This window comes from Oryctolagus cuniculus, chromosome 2, assembly GCF_964237555.1.
Source record: "Oryctolagus cuniculus chromosome 2, mOryCun1.1, whole genome shotgun sequence".
Lineage (NCBI taxonomy): Eukaryota > Metazoa > Chordata > Mammalia > Lagomorpha > Leporidae > Oryctolagus > Oryctolagus cuniculus.
Genome location: NC_091433.1, coordinates 166,214,090 through 166,233,087, shown reverse-complemented (window position 1 = coordinate 166,233,087; position 18,998 = coordinate 166,214,090). Strand labels below are relative to the sequence as shown.

At 44.5% G+C, this 18,998-nt stretch overlaps 1 protein-coding gene across 5 annotated transcripts in view; it reads right to left on the bottom strand.

Moving 5' to 3' along the window:
• The window catches only part of FEZ2 (fasciculation and elongation protein zeta 2), a 39,875-nt gene that overhangs the window by 16,320 nt on the left and 4,557 nt on the right, over positions 1–18,998 (bottom strand). For all 5 annotated transcript variants that reach the window (XM_070069257.1, XM_070069256.1, XM_008254547.4 and 2 more), the window contains exons 3-5: positions 13,331–13,447; positions 10,424–10,565; positions 9,176–9,444 (exon numbers count right to left, since the gene is read on the bottom strand). In XM_070069257.1, the coding sequence (XP_069925358.1) occupies positions 9,176–9,444; positions 10,424–10,565; positions 13,331–13,447 (528 nt within the window). The remainder of the gene's footprint in view (positions 1–9,175; positions 9,445–10,423; positions 10,566–13,330; positions 13,448–18,998) is intronic.

The following is an 18,998-nucleotide window of genomic DNA, read 5'->3' as shown; positions in this document are numbered from 1 at the left end:
TGAGCCCGTTTATAAGCAGGGAGCTGATTAAGCAGTGCAGTACTGACTCGCTATTGTCCAAGTGCCAGGGTGGCGGGGCGAGGGTGCTGCAGTCCCAGCGCTGACACTGAGGGTGTTCACCAGTGCCTCTCGATTGCTTCCCTTCCTGCACTGCTGTGTATTCAAAGTCCCAAAATCAGTCATTCTCCGGAAACGTCTCTCAGGAGCAACCATGTGTAAACAAGACACTAAAGATTTTAAAAACCCATAAAAACCTGAGACAAGGAAATGGGCCAAGATCTCCAAGGCCACGCACGACATGCCTGTGTAGCTCACGAGCGGAAAATTCAGGCCAAGGTTCCTCTGACGAACACACAGCTTCACTCCGCCCTGTGCTGGGGCCTCTGCTGAGCACTGCCTTACCCCAGGTGACGTGGCAACAGGGACGCCACACCGACCTTACAGGGCAGCGTGAGGATTACAGAAATAAGCCACGGGAAGCGCTTCGCAGAGTACTCAGCAAACAGCAATCTTCAAACGTCTTGGCTGTATCGCTTTAAAAGGGTCAGAGTACCATTTAGACACAGCTCCCAAAGACAATGAACCTCAAAATTCTACTATGCTCCAGAGCAGCCGAGCAGTATTTCAAGTTCACCTAAAACAAAACCAAACAAACAAAAAGAACAAACAAAGCAAAGCGAAGCAAGTGTAAACAGCAAACAAGTTAACACTTTTTGAGAATTCAAGGTCTTCCCAGGCAATAAAGAGAGCTAGTAAAAAGCAACAAGAATCAGATAATAGTGCTAGAGTTTGTCAGCTCTTCTCCAGAATCCTAAACATAGCAGCTCATCCTCTGCCCCGCCTACTCACCAGCTCCACTGGTTTCCCAGAAAGCAGGATCCAGGACAGGGCATGAGCAAAGCCAGGGCAGTGGGGCTTCAAAGTTCTGGGGACTCTGGGCCACCATCGTTCTCCCAGGCTCACCTGACACCAACTGGCACAGACCCCTAACTCGCCAGGTAGTCTTTTAAGTTTCAATATCAATGTCAGTTAAAAAGGTTGGGAAAAGCAACTATGTCTGACTTACTCTCACTTACTCTTTTTCCATTAATATCGTTTATAAAAATCACATCATCTTCAATAGTTTGAATGACATGATTCTCAAACACAAGAGTACTTTAAAAAGTGTAAAAAATGGAATTAAAAGATAAGTTTTATTGGTGCAAAAAAATTGAAATCCATAAAGGTTTTTCATAATATGTTATTTTCCATGAACCTTTTGCAAATTTCAAAAACTTTTTGCACCAAAATAAATCTTTTCTTTTAATTCCATTTTCCAGGAACTTTTTAGAGCACCATGTATTAGTTCATAGGACAATAGTTTTATTTTTACTAAATAAGAATCCATAAAATAATAACACAAAACATACTGAATGAAAAGCAGTCAAATGTAAAAAAAAATCACTAAGTAAAAATATTGGTTAAGATAACAGAGGGGCCGGCGTTATGGCGCAGTGGGTTAACGCCCGGGCCTGCAGCACTGGCATCCCATATGGGCACCGGTTCTAGTCCTGGCTGCTCCTCTTCCAATCCAACTCTCTGCTGTGGCCTGGGAAAGCAGTAGAAGATGGCCCAAGGCCTTGGGCCCCTGCACCCACGTGGGAGACCTGGAAGAAGCTCCTGGCTCCTGGCTTCAAATCAGCACATCTCCGGCTGCTGTGGCCAATTGGGGAGTGAACCATCAGATGGAAGACCCCTCTCTCTCTCTGCCTCTCCTCCGTGTAACTTTCTGACTTTCAAATAAATAAATAAATCTTTAAAAAAATAAAGTTCCTTGAAGGCAAGGGCCATATTATTAAAAAAAGATAACAGATATTATTTAAGATGTAAAAGTAATATTTGATACTTCTTAAAGTTAAATAATTTTAATGTGAATCAGAGTTAACAGTTACAAAAGCAAATTCTTCAAAAAATAAGTTTTTCACAAAAAGCATATGCAAGTAAATTAGAAAATATGAATTATATCTAGCAGATAAGATATTTTGAATATTAAATTCCTATTTTATAAGTTCATTCTCAGAGCAGAAAGAAGTGCTACAAATATTTTCAAAGTTAGGAGCCAAGTAGAATAGTATCAACTTTTCTGTAACTGAATTTTTCTGTAACTGAATATTGATATGGAAATTAACTATTTCCAAACTACTAATACCAGAGCAAAATAATCAATCTCACCAATTTTAAAAATTCTTTCCTGATACTTATGGATACTCAATGTGTGTAAGAAGAAACAATCCCCTGGCATATTGCTGCTTTTCTGAGAACTTGTGCTCACACACAGTATGCCTGGGGGGACTGACAACATCCTAACTCCCTCTGCGTTCTCCCACCATCCCCCAGAGACCTCCGGTGTGCCTCCTGGCCCTCCTCACCTAGCTGCGGACTCCCACGTGGCATAAAGGTCTCTCACTAAGCAAGGAGCCTGGGCAGGCCAAGGCATCGCCATCTGTGGGTGAAAACTTGGGCTGCCGCTGCAGCGGCCCAGCAGAAAGGGACAATCCCATACACACTTAGGAGAAAACAAAGCAACAGTTTACAACAGATGTTAGACACAACCCAGTGATAATTTTATAAATATATATATATACACACACATACATACATACACACAAACTCACTTAAATGGAGTTCATGTCTTTTTTGTCTCTAACTTTTCATAAACCTAAATTAGGGATTGGCAAATTTTTTTTTCTGTAAAGGGTCAGAGTAATTATTTCAGGTTTTGAGTGGCCACTGTCATTACAGGATGACAGCAGCCACAGACAGACAAAATGTAAATGAATAAACACGACTGTGTTCTAATAAAATTTTACTTATTAAAAAAAAAAAAAAAGCAGAAAGTCAGTTTAGCCCTTGGGTAATAGTTTGCCTTGCTGAGCCCTGTTCTAAATCATCTTAGCAACGTGCGATTCAAAAATCCCAAATTAGAGCTGGCACTATGGCATAGCGGGTTAAGCTCCCACCTGCAGTGCTAGCATCCCTTATGGGTGTTGGTTCGAGACCCAGCTGCTCCACTTCCGATCCAGCTCTCTGCTATGGCCTGGGAAAGCAGTAGAAGATGGCCCAAGTCCTTGGGCCCCTGCACCCACATGGGAGACCCCGAAGAAGCTCCTGGCTCCTGGTTTCAGATCGGCACAGCTCCGACCATTGCAGCCAATTGGGGAGTGAAGCAGCAGATGGAAGACCCCTCCCTCCCTCCCTTCCTCCCTCCCTCTGTGTGTGTGTGTGTGTGTGTGTATGTATGTGTAAGTCTTTCAAATAAATAAATAAATCTTTAAAAAAAAATCCAAACTAAAAAAGGGAGCAGCAGAGAAAGCCAAGTTCATGGTTCCCTTTTCAAACTGAAGCCCCAAATTCAAGTAGATGCATAAGAACAGTACCTTCCAGGCTTGGATCTAGGATTAGAATTACTTCAGGATGATCTAATAGTAGCTGCCCAAATAAAAACAAATTTCTCTCACCTTAAAGTCAGCTTTAGTCAAAATTAAATGAAAAACTATTACTGGGGCATTTTTACATGTAAAAAGGCAGCAAAATAGATTGGCTATTAGTCATAAAATTGGCTGAGTGGGTCACAAAGACAGTGTAATGCATCTGGGAAAGAAAATGCATACAAGAAAGAGTACCGATCATCTAAGGCCTGGCTCACTCCCATCTTTAAGCAATTATCTCCCCAGCCCCCAAAAGCAATAAATTAGAGTAATAAGATTCTTTTTATAACAGAGTTCCCTATTCTCTCCAGGACCCATTAGTCACTGTTAATATCCCAAAAATTTTAGAGGAAACTTTTTCAGGGTAGGCCAAAGCAGTTATCTATTTCAGACGGTTGTGAATGTAACATCCTGGAACTCTCCCCTGAAAGTTCAACGTGATTACAGCAAACAGAAAAGATACTCTAGATCCCTCTCTCTTCTCAACCGTGGACTTAGAATAAACAACTTCACACATGACCTTCAATTCAAACACATCAACAGATTCTCAAAGAGTAAGGATGTCCATTTTCATGCATACTAAGTAAGGCATGCTGTTAAGTAGGTAATAATATCTTTACAACTTCAGATAATTCAAGATGAACAGAAACTACTAAAATAAAACAGACTCCTTGAAGATATCAAGGGGAAATGTTTGGTTGACATAGGGACACACAGAGTAATCAGTGCTATTCTTGTATGCTAGTCTTGCGTGCCTTATTTCATTTAATCCCGCCAAAACTCAAAGGTGTCTGTATCCATTGGCAGGACAAGGATGCAAACACAGCACTTAACCCTAAGTTCTTAATCGATACTTCAACTTGTCCTTGTGCTCATGGGAGCTACCACTGAAATTCAATGACCTGGGACTAAGTTTCCTATAAACAGAAGCCTGCCCAAGCCACCCAAGAAAAAAGTCCCTAATAGAACAATAATAATTTAAACACCACACATCCAAATCTTCTTGGATCCAATCTCCTCTACAGTGAAGTTTCAATTCAACAAACATGCATTAAGGGATGGGCCGGCGCCGCGGCTCACTAGGCTAATCCTCCGCCTTGAGGCGCTGGCACACCGGGTTCTAGTCCCGGTCGGGGCGCCGGATTCTGTCCCGGTTGCCCCTCTTCCAGGCCACCTGGGAGTGCAATGGAGGATGGCCCAAGTACTTGGGCCCTGCACCCCATGGGAGACCAGGAGAAGCACCTGGCTCCTGCCATCGGATCAATGCCGGCCGCGGTGGGCATTGGAGGGTGAACCAACGGCAAAGGAAGACCTTTCTCTCTGTCTCTCTCTCTGTCCACTCTGCCTGTCAAAAAAAAGAAAGAAAAGAAAAAAGATAAAAAAGGGATATGCATAAAACTCGAAATTAGGTGAAGTGCTGGGGAAATGGTGTGAATGAGCCCTTGAGAAGCCTGTGCTTTGTCAGAGAAGAGATTTAAACCAAGCGTTACAGTCCAGAATGGTATTGCATTAGAAGTATGTACACCCTCACAAGAAAATATGAGAAACATCTCAACTACATCATACTGGGCTACTCATAAAATACAAACAGTTGACAGATAAATCCATACTGCCTATTGAATCAGTGTATGTTAAAAGGCTAAGAGTGTCCACTGTTGCTGGACGATATGGGAGGATGGTCTCTCCCCGAGTTATGTGTCTACAGAACAACTGAACGAGTGGCCACTGAAAACTGCGTAATCTTTGACCTAGAAATTCTGCTGGTTTCTATGAGTTGGGTAGACTAGTTTCACTAACCAAAAGGAAAGATTTGTTTTAATAGTTTAATTTTCAGAAAATGGTAACTTTGGTTTCACAGGATAAGTTTCAGACTCTTCAAAGGTATCAAAGCGAAATGCCTAGTAGGCAGCTGGACACTTAGAATAACTAGCATGTACTCCTGTATCTGTTAGTCTCACATATATTATTTCATTTAGTCCCTCCAAAACTCAAAGGCGTCTGTATCCATTGGTAGAAGGATGCAAACACAGCATTTAATCCAAAATTCTTGATTCTCATCTGACAGAAGGGTCAAGGGTGGAAACAGAGAGGTGCAAGTTCATCTTTCACTCATTTATTTGGCAGAAATTTAAGTGCCTAATATTGGATCTCATATAAGGATATTATAAGGATAAGGATTTCTTACCCTTAGAAAATCATAACAGAGACAGGATGAAAACAAAAAATTGCAAAATGGTATTATAGTACTAACAAGAATGAGTTGAGAGGAATAATATAACCCCCAAAGAAGGAGAGAATAGTTAATTCTGCATTGCAGGAAGAATAAGAAAGGAATATAATGCTTGACTGTGATTTGGAAGGATTAGTGGGGGGAAAAAAAATCCCTAAAGTGGACAGGGAAGGTGGGTAAGGAAGTCCATTCCAGAGGAAGGGAGTAGAATACAGAACAGCACCAAACCCCGGACGGCTCAGAGACACAGGCAGGCCCCACACTGACAGACAGACAGTACTCTTCAAGCACTCCCCACCCTCTGATCCCCCAGATGCTGCAAAACAGGACAAAGAAATCAAAGTGTTCTACTCTCCTGAACTGCATCTCCCAAACCTCCCCCTGCAAGCTGGGTGTTGGAAATGGATGGGCAGCTTCCATGCCCATCAGGGGAGCAGTGGTGTGGGGCGCCCCACCGAGAAGAGCTCCCCGGCAGGGCAGCGTCTCTGTGGACCACCCTCCGCAGCCTCTGGCTTTCTTCCTGGCATTTATTACCCCTGAGTCACACCGGCTCTTCAGGCTTCTCCTTGTTCACTGCCTGCTTCCCCCACTAGAACATGAGCTCCAGAAGGGCACGGGCCTTGTCTGTGTCATTGCCTCTCCATCTTGAACAGAACCTGGCACGGGAAGGCATCCACAAATCTGTGCTGAATGAATGAATGCTGTCTTACCCAGCATACAACGTTATGACTATTTCAAAGAGTATAACTCGGGCAGGCACGGCGGCTCAGCGGGTGAAGCACCATTTGGAACACCCACATCCCATGTCAGGGTGCCTGACTTGAGTCCCGGCTCCTCCACACTTCCCATCCAGCTTCCTGCTAGTGCACCTGGGAGGCAGGGGCTGATGGCCCAGGTACTTGGGTTCCTGCCACCCACATGAAGAACTGGATGCAGTTCCTGGCTCCTGGCTTTGGAGTGACCCCAAATGGATGATCTGTCATCCTTTCAAGTAAATAAATAAATGGTTTTTTGTTTGTTTGTTTTGACAGGCAGAGTTAGACAGTGAGAGAGACAGACAGAAAGAAAGGTCTTCCTTCCGTTGGTTCACCCCCCCAAATGGCCGCTACGGCCGGCGCTGTGCCGATCCGAAGCCAGGAGCCGGGTGCCTCCTCCAGGTCTCCCATGTGGGTGCAGGGCCCAAACACTTGGGCCATCCTCCACTGCCCTCCCGGGCCACAGCAGAGAGCTGGACTGGAAGAGGAGCAACCAGGACAGAACCGGTACCCCAACTGGGACTAGAACCCGGGGTGCCGGTGCTGCAGGCAGAGGATTAGCCTAGTGAGCCATGGCGCCGGCCAATAAATAAATGTTTTAAAAAAATTAAAACTCAGGGCCGGCACTGTGGCATAGTGGATAAAGCCACGACCTGCAGTGCCAGCATCCCATGGGGGTGCCGGTTCAAGTCCCAGCTGTTCCACTTCCAATCCAGCTCTCTGCTGTGGCCTGCAAAGCAGTAGAAGATGGCCCAGGTCCTTGGGCCCCTGCACCTGCATGGGAGACCCAGAAGAAGCTCCTGGCTTCGGACCAGTGCAGCTCCAGCCATTGGGGCCAACTGGGGAGTGAAGTAGCAGATAGAAGACCTCTCTCTCTCTGCCTCTCCTTCTCCCTCTGTGTAACTGACTTTCAAATAAATAAATAAATCTTAAAAAAAAAGAACTAGTACCACAAGCTTAGCTATGCCATTACTGTCTTGAGTAAAATTTCTGACACAAATGGATGTGGACTCAAGAAGCAATTTCACGAGTTCAAATGCTGTGGAAAACATTTACTCTTACTGCACATCTTATTTCAAGACTTACAAAGATTCAGATACAAACTGTTCTGCCTTGCCAAATCCATTTCTCAATGTAAATGGCATGCATAATTACACAATGGATCCACTCTAACCCTTTTTATATGGCAATTACAAGAAGGCAGCTTTAAGTCCCTCCAGGGATAAATTTATTTTTCTCAGCCAAGAGTTAACACCAATAAATGGAGGATTTACATATAATCCCTAAAAGCAGATAGGCAAAAATTACCAACTATGCTAGGACTTTTTAGCTAAGCATTTCATTTATTCCTACTAGTATAATAGGGCAATTTAGAGGATGTAATTTCTTTAAAAGAAATGAAAAAAATGCACAATACTGTCCCTAATATTTTAAGGAAAAGTGTGGGTTTGTCCCTTTGTTTTCAGAGCAGTTGGTAGGAGTGACTAAATAAACACCAGTCCTGCCACTTCTCAAAAATCCAACAACTGAGAACTTTTTCCAAAGTCAACTTATAAACTGTGCCTTTTCTAAATACGTAAAAATACGTACAAATAACATTAAGAAAAAAAACCTGAGATGTATTCGTAGGCTAATAACACTGAGAGGAAAGGGCTTCACAGCAAAATTCTCTCTGCAGGAGCCGCTCGCGCGAGCCCCAGGCACCTGGGTCCAGATTCTCTCCAGGACTCCATCAGCCTCTGGCTAGTGAGATCTAACTTTCTGATAAGTACCTTCTAAAAATATAAATCATGACTTAATCGAAGACAAAATGTATAGTACCGCAAGTCACAATAACCAGTTCAGGATTTGTGTTGGCGTGCATCACTGTCATAAATTAAAAAGCTACATTCCTTCAGAAAAATGGCTCCCTTGGCCCATTAGGGTATAAGATTAAAAGCAACATTTCCTCACACACAAACAAAATCAAGGTGGGAATACATACAAGGCTTCAGCTGGCCACAGGAAAAATGCAAGGGTCCTGGGGTCAGTAAGGAAATGCATTTGGTGTAACAGTGGATGCTTAGGCTAAAGTAATTAAGTGACATTAAAAAGACCACTTAAGTAAAATTTTAAAAGAAAAAAAAAACTTATACAAAGAATTAAACTTGCAAACACTCTCCACTTTTCACCAGTAATATTCTAGTCTGCCAAATACTAGGCCAAATGGCTGATGTCACATAACTGCCACTAACAGGTTCATGTGCCAACCTCCCTGACCAATCAGGAGAAACCCATTTACAGATCAGGCTGTGCTTTTAGGCCCAGCCCAGTGCTCCTGCCTGTAAATGAAGCCCCTTGTCATTGCTCATCACACAACTCACGAGAAGCAGGATAAGAAAGCCACCCCGAAGCCCGCCGCCCTAACACAAACAGCCACTATGAACATTCTGATGTGCTAGACAGTGACTTGCTAAAGCTTAAGGCAGTCTCTTTCACTCCCTCTCTTCATTCTGCTTCCTCCTCAATATTTCAGGATAGACTTTCCCAGATCATCAGTAGAGCCCTCATCATGAAAACACCTTTGTGAAGAAGCTGAGCACAGCGGGGCCCTGGAAGGGAGTCCCTGTGGTGCCCATTAGAAGGACAACACTCCTGCCTGCCACACCTGCCGCTGGCCCGGCGTCCCCGCGTGAGCTCACATGCCTTCGAGCGCTCCACGCCACCGGCCGAGCGTCACTTACTGTGCCGGGCATGTGACTTCGCTCGTTCTTCCCATTCTGGGAGCTGCCATTTTTGAGTTTCTTTTTCTTTTTGGCTGTTTCTTTGTGCTCCTTCTGTTTGTTTTGCACTTCAATCAGAACAGAAATAAAGCTGTTTTTCACTTCCTTTTCAAACTCCAGTTCATCTCGCAGGGCCAACTGCTGCACCAGCTCCTCGGAGTACTCCTTGATGGCAGTCTCGATTTCTTCCAGTAGTTCATTTAATTCAGACACGGAGAGTCTTTTCACTCCTGTGACCAAAAGCAGAGGACAGCCGCTGCTGAGACAGAAGTGACTCTAGATGGCTCAACAAGGGGTCTTACAGCGAACAGCATACACCACAGTCTATGCGATTAAACCGACTTCTCCTAGAACTACCAGGGGGCAGTGCCGAGCAGAGGTGGCTGGGCACTCACTTCCCAGCCGGCTGAGATGGAAAGTCCACCAAGATGTCTGAGGCAGACCCATCAGCCCACAAACAGCACTCTGGTCAAGAATGGAGAAGCCGTACAAGGGGAGAGACGAACGCAAAACGCTTGTCGACCAGGCAGGGTAACTTCAGACAAGAAATGGCAAGGGAGCTGGGGTGCTTCTGAGAAAAGGGCTCGATGGGAAAAAATTAATCTAAATGCATACTTAATCACATACGCCCCAACCTGGGAATCCTGCTGGAGGCTGGGAGGCTGGGAGGGAACAATAGTCCCTAAAGCTGTGTTTTCGGTTTTTTCGGCACGTGCTCTCACGTGACAGGCCACTGCGCGCGTCCTGACCCCCAGTGCCTCACAATGTGACTGTGCTGGGGTGCAGAGGCTGTCAGGAGCCGATTAAGTTAAAGTGAGATCCTGAGGATGGGCCCTAACGCAGCGTGCCTGGTGTCCTTATAAAGAACAGAGACACACACGGGGCAGACGCTGGGAATGGGAGCCAGCGAGGGCAGCCAGGCACGGACAGACCCAGGAGAGAGGCCTCAGAGGAGGTCCCCCCTGGCCACATGTGGATCTCAGCGTCCCAGCCTCCCGAGCGCAGAGGTTCCGCCTCAGTCTGCAGTCCTCTGTCACAGCGGCCCTGACCCACGAACACGGAGGCTCCGTCCCCGCGCGACAACACAAACCACGCACGGAATTATCACCGCCTGGCCAGCGAGAAACCAGGCTTTCTGCACGAGGCCGTGTCACGTGCTTGGAACAGACAAAACGCAGCAAGGGTGCTGATGGAAGGGGGGTCTCTTACTTTCTTCGTAACTGCTTGTACTCGACCTCTTAAGAGTTTGGATTTCCTGGGAAAGCATTGACAGCCGATCTGACTGCGAGGGGGTTTCATCATCTTCTGGGTCTGGCGATTCCTGCATCATTTCTTCAATTTCTTCAATAACCTTCAAACACACACACACAACACTATTAACCAAATGTACAAGAAAAAAATCATCTCTGTAACACAGCACTCCCCTGAGACAACCAGAGAAGGAATACACTAAATTCACCGTTAACTGATGACAGCACTCAGGACCGGGTGCTTTGAATAAGTGGAATGTTGGGCCGGTGCTGTGGCATAATGGATAAGGCCACCACCCGCAATGCCAGCATCCCATATGGCCACCAGTTCAAGTTCTGGCTGCTCTGCTTCTTATCCTGCTCCCTGCTAACGGCCTGTGAAAAGCAGCAGAGGATGACCCAAGTCCTTGGGCCCCTGTACCCATGCGGGAGACCTGGAAGAAGCTCCTGGTTTCTGGCTTCAACCTGGCCCACCCCCAGAGGTTGCAGCCATCTGGGGAGTGAACCAGTGCATGGAAAATCTGACTATCCTCTTCTGTGAAACTCTTTCAAATAAATAAATCTTTTAAAAATCGTAATCTTGGTTTTAAAAACAAGGTTTATCAAAAAATTACAATGTCAAAACACAAAATTAAATAGAGTATGATTCAGTAGGCCCCATTCAGAACCTGCAATGTCTGAGAAATGCTTCTACAAAAACGCATGATGTACTTCCAACATACATATGCAAAACCAGGTCATAAAACCGGAGTTAAAGGAAAGCAAATAGCACATGCAAGTGCTCAACCTGAAGCGATTCAATCAAAAATATGACATAAAATTTAGAACACACAATAGTATAAAAAAATTTATATAGAGGCAACAAATTACCTCTCTGGCAGCAAATTTACCTTTAACAGCAGAAAAAGAGTTTTGTATATTGATTTAATGAAAGATAAAGAGATGTTTTTAAATTAAAGTACCTTCAATAGTAAAAAAGCTACACAAAGCGGGAAAATTTCAGGAACACATTGCTTTTCACATGACTGCAATGTGGTTCAAATCTTACAAAATAGTATTTGGTGCTTTCCAAATTCTAAAGGTTGAGAAGGACATGGAACTCAGTAAAACTTTAAAGGACAGCCAGAAAAATTATTCAATACATACGGGGGGAAACTTAACAGTTAAAATTTAACTATCAAAGACTGCTAAATGAAGGAGTAAAATATCACAGCAAATTTAACACACTTTATGAAGGAGGTGGGTTATGTTAATTAGTAGAAAATGTTCCAAAATAGGCATTGCAAAGCGGTACAATGGCACACTCAAGGTGGCTACCAAATCAGTTTCTCCAAGTCCTGAAAATAGGCATGGAGGGGCCGGTGCTGTGGCAGAGCAGGTAAAGCCGCTGCCTGCAGTGCCAGCATCCCAGATGGGCACAGATTTGAGTCCCAGTTGCTCCACTTCTGATCCAGTTCCCTGATAATGCACCTGGGAAAGCAGTGGAGGATGTCCCAAGCCCCTGCTCCCACGTGGGAGACGGGAAGAAGCTCCTGGATCCTGGCTTTGGATCCCAGCTCAGGCCGTGGCAGCCAACTGGTGAGTGAAACAGCAGATGAAGATCTCTGTCTCCCTCCCTCTCTCTAATTCTGCCTTTCAAATAAATAAATCTTGGGGCCGGCGCCATGGCTCACTTGGTTAATCCTCCACCTGCAGCACCAGCATCCCATGTGGGTGCCGGGTTCTAGTCCCAGTTGCTCTTCTTCCAGTCCAGCTCTCTGCTATGGCCTGGGAAGGCAGTGGAGGATGGCCCAAGTGCTTGGGCCCTGCACCCACATGGGAGACCAGGAGGAAGCACCTAGCTCCAGGCTTTGAATCGGCGCAGCGCCAGCCGTAGTGGCCATTTTGGGGGGTGAACCAATAGAAGGAAGACCTTTCTTTCTGTCTCTCCCTCTCACTGTCTGTAACTCTACCTATCAAATAATAAAATCTTTAAAAATAAATAAATAAATAAATCTTTTAAAAAAGTAGGGATGGCCTGTGATATTCAGCCAGATTTCTAGGGGACAATGAATTCTCCAAGTCTTTCCCTGAATATCACGTTCCGCCTCCATCCTATTATTCCCTTGCTTTAAGCACAACACTCTTTCCAGGCCCGGAACCATCCATCTACAAATATGGCTAAGGATCATCAAAAAGACACATTTTGAATGCACTCCTCCCAGCCTGGCTATAACACATCTCCTTACTGACCTCGTCTTTCCAGACTAAAAATAGAGTGTGGTGGAATTCGCAGCCCAAGTGGCCACGGAACATTTCACTTCAGGAAGACGTTCTTGCACCACGCTTGGACAATACAACACAGGTGGGAGGAGTATTCAGAAAACGCAAAAGCTGATTTGACTGGTTTCAAACGAACATGGGGGTTGACATGAGTAGGGCATTCCACAGGAATAAGGCTTGCTTCTCTCTGGAGTACTTAACATGTACTTCTAAAACGTGCTAATGATTTTCACACAGGGTATTCCAGAAACTAAACTAAATAATTCTACACGGATACATTAGTCTGCCCATGTGTGGATAAATTCGAAGAAAGAAATGCACTATATTTTTCTGATGTGGGTTTCAGCAATAATCCTCCCTTAGTAACGCGCTGTATGTCTCAACAATGCCCACATGGAAATCTTCCCGACTAGCACAATCCCACACGCTGCATGCTACACAGGCTCTTTTTTTGCTCAATGGGAGGGTTACCTGTTAGGTTTATACAACCAGAAAATACAGGAAAAATAAGGAAATTCCAACAGCCACCATCAAGCCCTGCCACGGCAGGAACTGACTTCGGCTCTGGATCTGCTTGCCCTGCCCCCGTGAGTAGCACCTCTACCTGATCGGCAGTGAAGAGGGGCTCCTCGTTCACGCAGGAGACGATGATGGAGTGCATGTCCAGCTGTTCTCTCAGCTCCTCATCATCCGACGAATCCAAGAACAGACTGTCACTGACCTGAAAACAAAACACCGCTCTGAACGCAGGACCTTCTGATCCCAAGAAAGCCACCCCCTCTGGGTGAGAGTCTCCGGGGGCCAGCGCTTCTCCCAGAGCTCGCCCTCTAAGAAAGGACTTGCAGTCGCCACTCCGCACCAGACAGAGTGCAGTGCTCTACTGGCTGAGCCCAAACAGAACTAAGGCAAACACAGAATAACTACGACACTGCGAAGGCTGAATACAGCTCCTATTGCTCCTATTGCTATTTCAGCAAAAAGAGTGCTATAGAGGCTGATGGATATACAGAGAAAACAGAGTATGTGTTAGGAAGTTATAGGGAATTACAGTGAGTAGGAGAAAAGGGGTAAGTTTAGCAATATATATTATTTAGTTAACAATCTAATAGTAAGACTGGTTATGTTAAAAGTGTACAGGGACAAGCATTTGGCCTAATGGTTAAACCACTGGTTGGGACACCCACACACCACAGCAAAGTTGCCTGTTTTCAAGTCCCAGCTCCCATCCAGATTCCAGTTTCCTACTAATGCATATTCTGGGATATGCAGGTGATCATTCAAGGACTTGGTCCTTGCCACCCATATGGTAGCTCTGTATGGCTTCAGCCTGGCCCAGTCCCACCTGTTGTGGTCATTTGGGAAGTGAAACAGAAGATGGAAGATCTGCCTCTCCCCCTGTCACTCTGCCTTTCCAATAAACAATAAATGTTTTTAAAAATAGCACAAGGATACATTTAAAAAAAAAAATCCATGTCCTTGAAGAAAAGCACTTGGAAGGAGGGAGAAGATGGCAAAGGAGACGTTCCGAAGCCAACCTGAACGAGAAGCATTCCATTATATAAGTGTATCAGGAACTGCACAAGATTTAGAATAGGTTTATGGTCATTGCCAAAACACATGAGCATGTCTCTCCCTCTCTCTGGCCGTAACTGTGCCTCTCAAATCAATAAATAAATCTTTTTAAAAAACACACATGAGCAATATCACAAAACCATTAGAATACATTTCCATAACAGAAGAAAATGATCCCAGATCCTCTTTCCAGAGAGGGTGCCAAGCCCATTCCAACAGAGATGGCATATGCTAAGGGCTGGAATCCCTTTCAGGCTTTGAAAACCAACCTTGGTTGTCACGGGGGTCATTGTTCACCCTCCCATTCAGCAGACATGTGCCTTCTTTTTGCCAACTGTTTCCATCGCTCCGCGTGCCAGGATTAGTTCGGAGCTGGTGGAACTCTTTCCCTGTGTAAACCTGAAGACACCTCAAATGGAAAACTGTGCCCAGGTAAGAATTTGGGACATACAGTGTCTCACTCGGAAGAAAATTAAATTTAGAAGTGTGCCATCTTCATTTCAATGAAAAAAAAATTAAAACTGTAATCTAGCAAACTGCAGCTTTCCTGAATGTTTCTCTCATCTTAACACAAAAGAAAATTGCTTCTCACCTTGTCAAAAAAAAAAAAAAAAAAGTTTACCATAGCTTCGGTTTTATAACTGGAATAATCTAAAGAACGTCTCTAAGAGGTAAATTTTGCGTAGCTCAGTCATGGAAATAGAGCACCCAGTTGGCCAGGGTATATAAAATAACTTTCCCAGATTTGAAAATCCTTTTAATTATAGACTATGAATTAGGAAATGGCGGGGTTTTACAGTCCTTGCTGCTCATTTGTCCTTCCAGAACCTAGTGTGTGCTAAAGGTCTTCCTGAGGGATACAGTTCTAATGCAGTGCTGTTCGTACTGGAACAATCACGTCATGAGCAAAGACAGAGCCACAGACAGCAGATGGACGATCACCGTACACTTTAATCTGCTGAGTTTCTCCAGCTAAGCCTTTTATAATCAGTACTAGTATTAAACTCAAAATCACTCCGTGTCGCTACCTTGACAACACCATTACTCGGGCACTGGAAACATGCAAAAGGCAACAATAAGGGATAATTCCTCAAGATGCAACCGAAGAATAGCACAAGATATATATTATTTTACTCAATGAAATTGAGTATTCCATTCATGCTGCTAATGTGTTTCTCTTTGAAACTATAAAAGAAACTTTTACAATATTTATACAATATGTCACACAAACAAGTACTCATTGGGGCCAGCACTGTGGCGTAGCTGGTAAGGCCGCCACCTGCAGTGCCAGCATCCCATGTGGGCACCAGTTCAAGTCCTGGCCTGGCTGCTCCACTTCCAATTCAGCTCTTTGCTGTGGCCTGGGAGGGCAGTAAAGGATGGCCCAAGTCTTTAGGCCCCTGCACCTGCATGGGAGACCCAGAAGAAGCTCCTGGCTTCAGATCAGCACAGCTCTGGCCATTGCAGCCAACTGGGGAGTGAACCATCAGATGGTCGACCTCTCTCTCTGCCTCTGCCTCTGCCTCTCCTCTCTCTGTGTAACTCTGACTTTCAAATAAATAAATAAATCTTAAAAAAAAAAAAAAAGTACTCAAGGACTAGCCACAGAGGATTCAGCACTATTTTAAATATTGTAGAAAATATTTTTAAGAGTAAAAAACTTGAGGCTAGCACTGAGCCACAGTGGGTTAAGCAGCTGCTTGCACCACCAGCAACCCATATCAGAATGCCAATTTGAATCCCAGATGCTCCAATTCCAATCCAGCTTCCTGCAAATGCACCTGGGAAGGCAATGGATGAAGATTCAAGTGCATGGGACCCTGTCACTCACATGTGAGACCCAGATGGAGTTCTAGGCTCTGACTTAGGCCTGGCCCAGCCCTGGCTGTTATTACCATCTGGGAAGTGAAATTAAGGATGAAAGATTGGGCTGGTGCCACGGCTTGCTTGGTTAATCCTCCGCCTGTGGCGCCAGCATCCTATGGGGGCGCCAGGTTCTAGTTCCTGTTTCTCCTCTTCCAGTCCAGCTCTCTGCTGTGGCCCAGGAAGGCAGTGGAGGGTGGCCCAGGTGCTTGGGCCCTGCACCCACACAGGAGACCAGGAGGAAGCACCTGGCTCCTGGCTTGGGATCAGTGCAGCGCCGGCCGTAGCAGCCATTTGGGGAGTAAGCCAGCAGAAGGAAGAGCTTTCTCTCTGTCTGTCTCTCTCATTGTCTAACTCTGCCTGGCAAATAAAGAAAAAAAAAAAAAAAAAAAGATGAAAGATCTCTGTGTCTGTCACTCTGTCTCTCAAGTAAACAAATAAATCTAAAAAACAAACTTTTTCCAAAATCATTTGAAAGTTATAATAGGGGGCTGGTGCTGTGGTGTAGCGGGTAAATCTGCCGCCTGTAGTGCTGGCATCCCATATGGGCACCAGTTTGAGTCCCGGCTGCTCCACTTCCTGTCCAGCTCTCTGCTATGGCTTGGGAAAGCAGCAAAAGATGGCCCAAGTCCTTGGGCCCCTGCACCCACATGGGAGACCCGGAAGAAGCGCCTAGCTCCTGGCTTCGGATTGGTGCGGCTCTGGCTGTTACAACCAATTAGGGAGTGAACCAGAGGATGGAAAACCTCTCTCTCTGTCTCTCCTTCTCTGTGTAACTCTTTCAAATAAATAAATAAATCTTTAAAAAAAAAAATAAGAAAGAATAACAGAGACACAGAGAAAGAGAAAGAGATTCTCCATCTGCTAATTCACCCCCTAAATGGCCATAATGGCCAGGCTGAAGCCAGGAGCTTCATCCAGGTTTCCCACGTGGTTGCAGGGGTCCAAGGATTTGAGCTATCCTCCACTGCTTTCCCAGGCACATTAGCAGGGAGCAGGATTAGAAGTGGAGCAGCCAGGACTCGAACTGAGTCCATATGCAATGCCCGTACACAATGCCAGTGCTGCAGGCAGTGGCTTAACCCACTGTGCCACAGCACTGGCTCCTAAAAAACTTTAAAAAAATTTTTAATTAAAAATTTAACAGACATTAAAATTGGAATACCATGTGGTATTTCAATATATGTATACATTGTGTAATGTACAATCAGGGCAAACTTATTGTTTCCTTAGACATTTAACTTTCCTTTATAGCATAAATATCCAAACGTTTTCAAAGTAACACAGTAATAAGAAAAGACATATACTAATAAGGCACATGCAAAAATACCTGCTGGAGAGTCTCACTCTGACATCAGACCCAGAAACGTATGAAACAATAAGATAAGGTAGCAGTGATTTTTACAGAGGCATAGACAAAGCACGGTGGGAACTGGCATCCAAGAGACCACCCAGCTGAACTCTGTGGGACAGGTACCAAGTCCTTTGAAAGTTCACATTCCCACAACGGTCTTCAGCTCCCACAGAGACGAGCGCGTGCATCTTCCTTCCGTGCAGGCATTTCGGCTATGGCTAAACGACCATCTGTCAGAGACGCTGAAGGCAGGGAATTCCCCCCAAGTGGAAGGCTGGATTAAGCGGACTTTAAAGTCCCTTCCAACTCTAAAATTGTAAATTCCACGAGATCAGCAAAGGCTAAAACAGGAATAGGAAGCTTCAGAGAGGAAGGGAAATTTAAACCAAGCTCAAAATGATGGCTAGAACCTAAATAAACAGAAGACCAGGCATATGCTGTGTTCCTTCTCACTCAGTGTGTGACAGGTAACTCTGCAACACTTAACAGGATTAATGATTAGAATGAACAGTAAGAATTCTGTATCTGCTAGAATAATGGGAAACAGTTCATGTTCTATACTTTACCAGAAAATATTAGTAGCAGGCTTTTCTAAATCACATATTTAAGAAAATCATGTTCACAAAACATTAACGACACTGTATTTAAAATACTGACAGCCCTAATGCATCATAGCCCAGTAATCACATAATTACCCTCAATGAAATATAGAGCATGCCGGAAGATCTGGCATGAGTTTACGCTGTTATTTGATAAGGAATTTAAATAGTCTGGCCTTGAAACTTACGTAATTTGGGCATGTTTCTCATTAGCTTTAACCGAACTGAGCCCTGCGATTTCCCACTTCCGCGAATTCTCTTCACTGTTCTGGCCCAGTGGCTGCCCTGTTGTTGTGCTCACACTTCCTACTCCAGGTATGTTCACGTGACGATACCAGGGGGTACACAGGAGAGTCACGCAGGCTAAGTTAGCCATGAACACACTAAAAAGCCGAAAACTGAACTGTTTTTAACAGGTTCCCCAGTATTCACAGGAAAACAGTCTTCCAACATGTCATGTCCATCAAGTCACTGAACACATCAAAAAGTTAACTCCATACTGATATTCCAATATCCTCAATGTATTAACTCAGAGCCTAGGATTTTTCTTGCATATTCTCAGCATGTCAAAATGGTATTATGTGAGTGGAGAAAACATGGTGATTGTGGAGGTTCATACACAGATGATGAAAATGTAGCTAAATATACAAAATCGAGTATGTGCATGGAAGTACTGGAGGAACATGACAGCAAGGTGACAGCACTGAGCTGAGAGAGCCACTTCAACTGTTATAAGCTCGGCAGCAAGAGGCAACTCAGTGGATTCAGGTTAAACAGAATGCTTCCATATTACTTCCAGTATTAGCATAAATTATTCCCAAATTCCTGATTTCATTCTTTTTTATTTATTTTTTAAGTAATACAAATTTCATAAGCTCAACTTT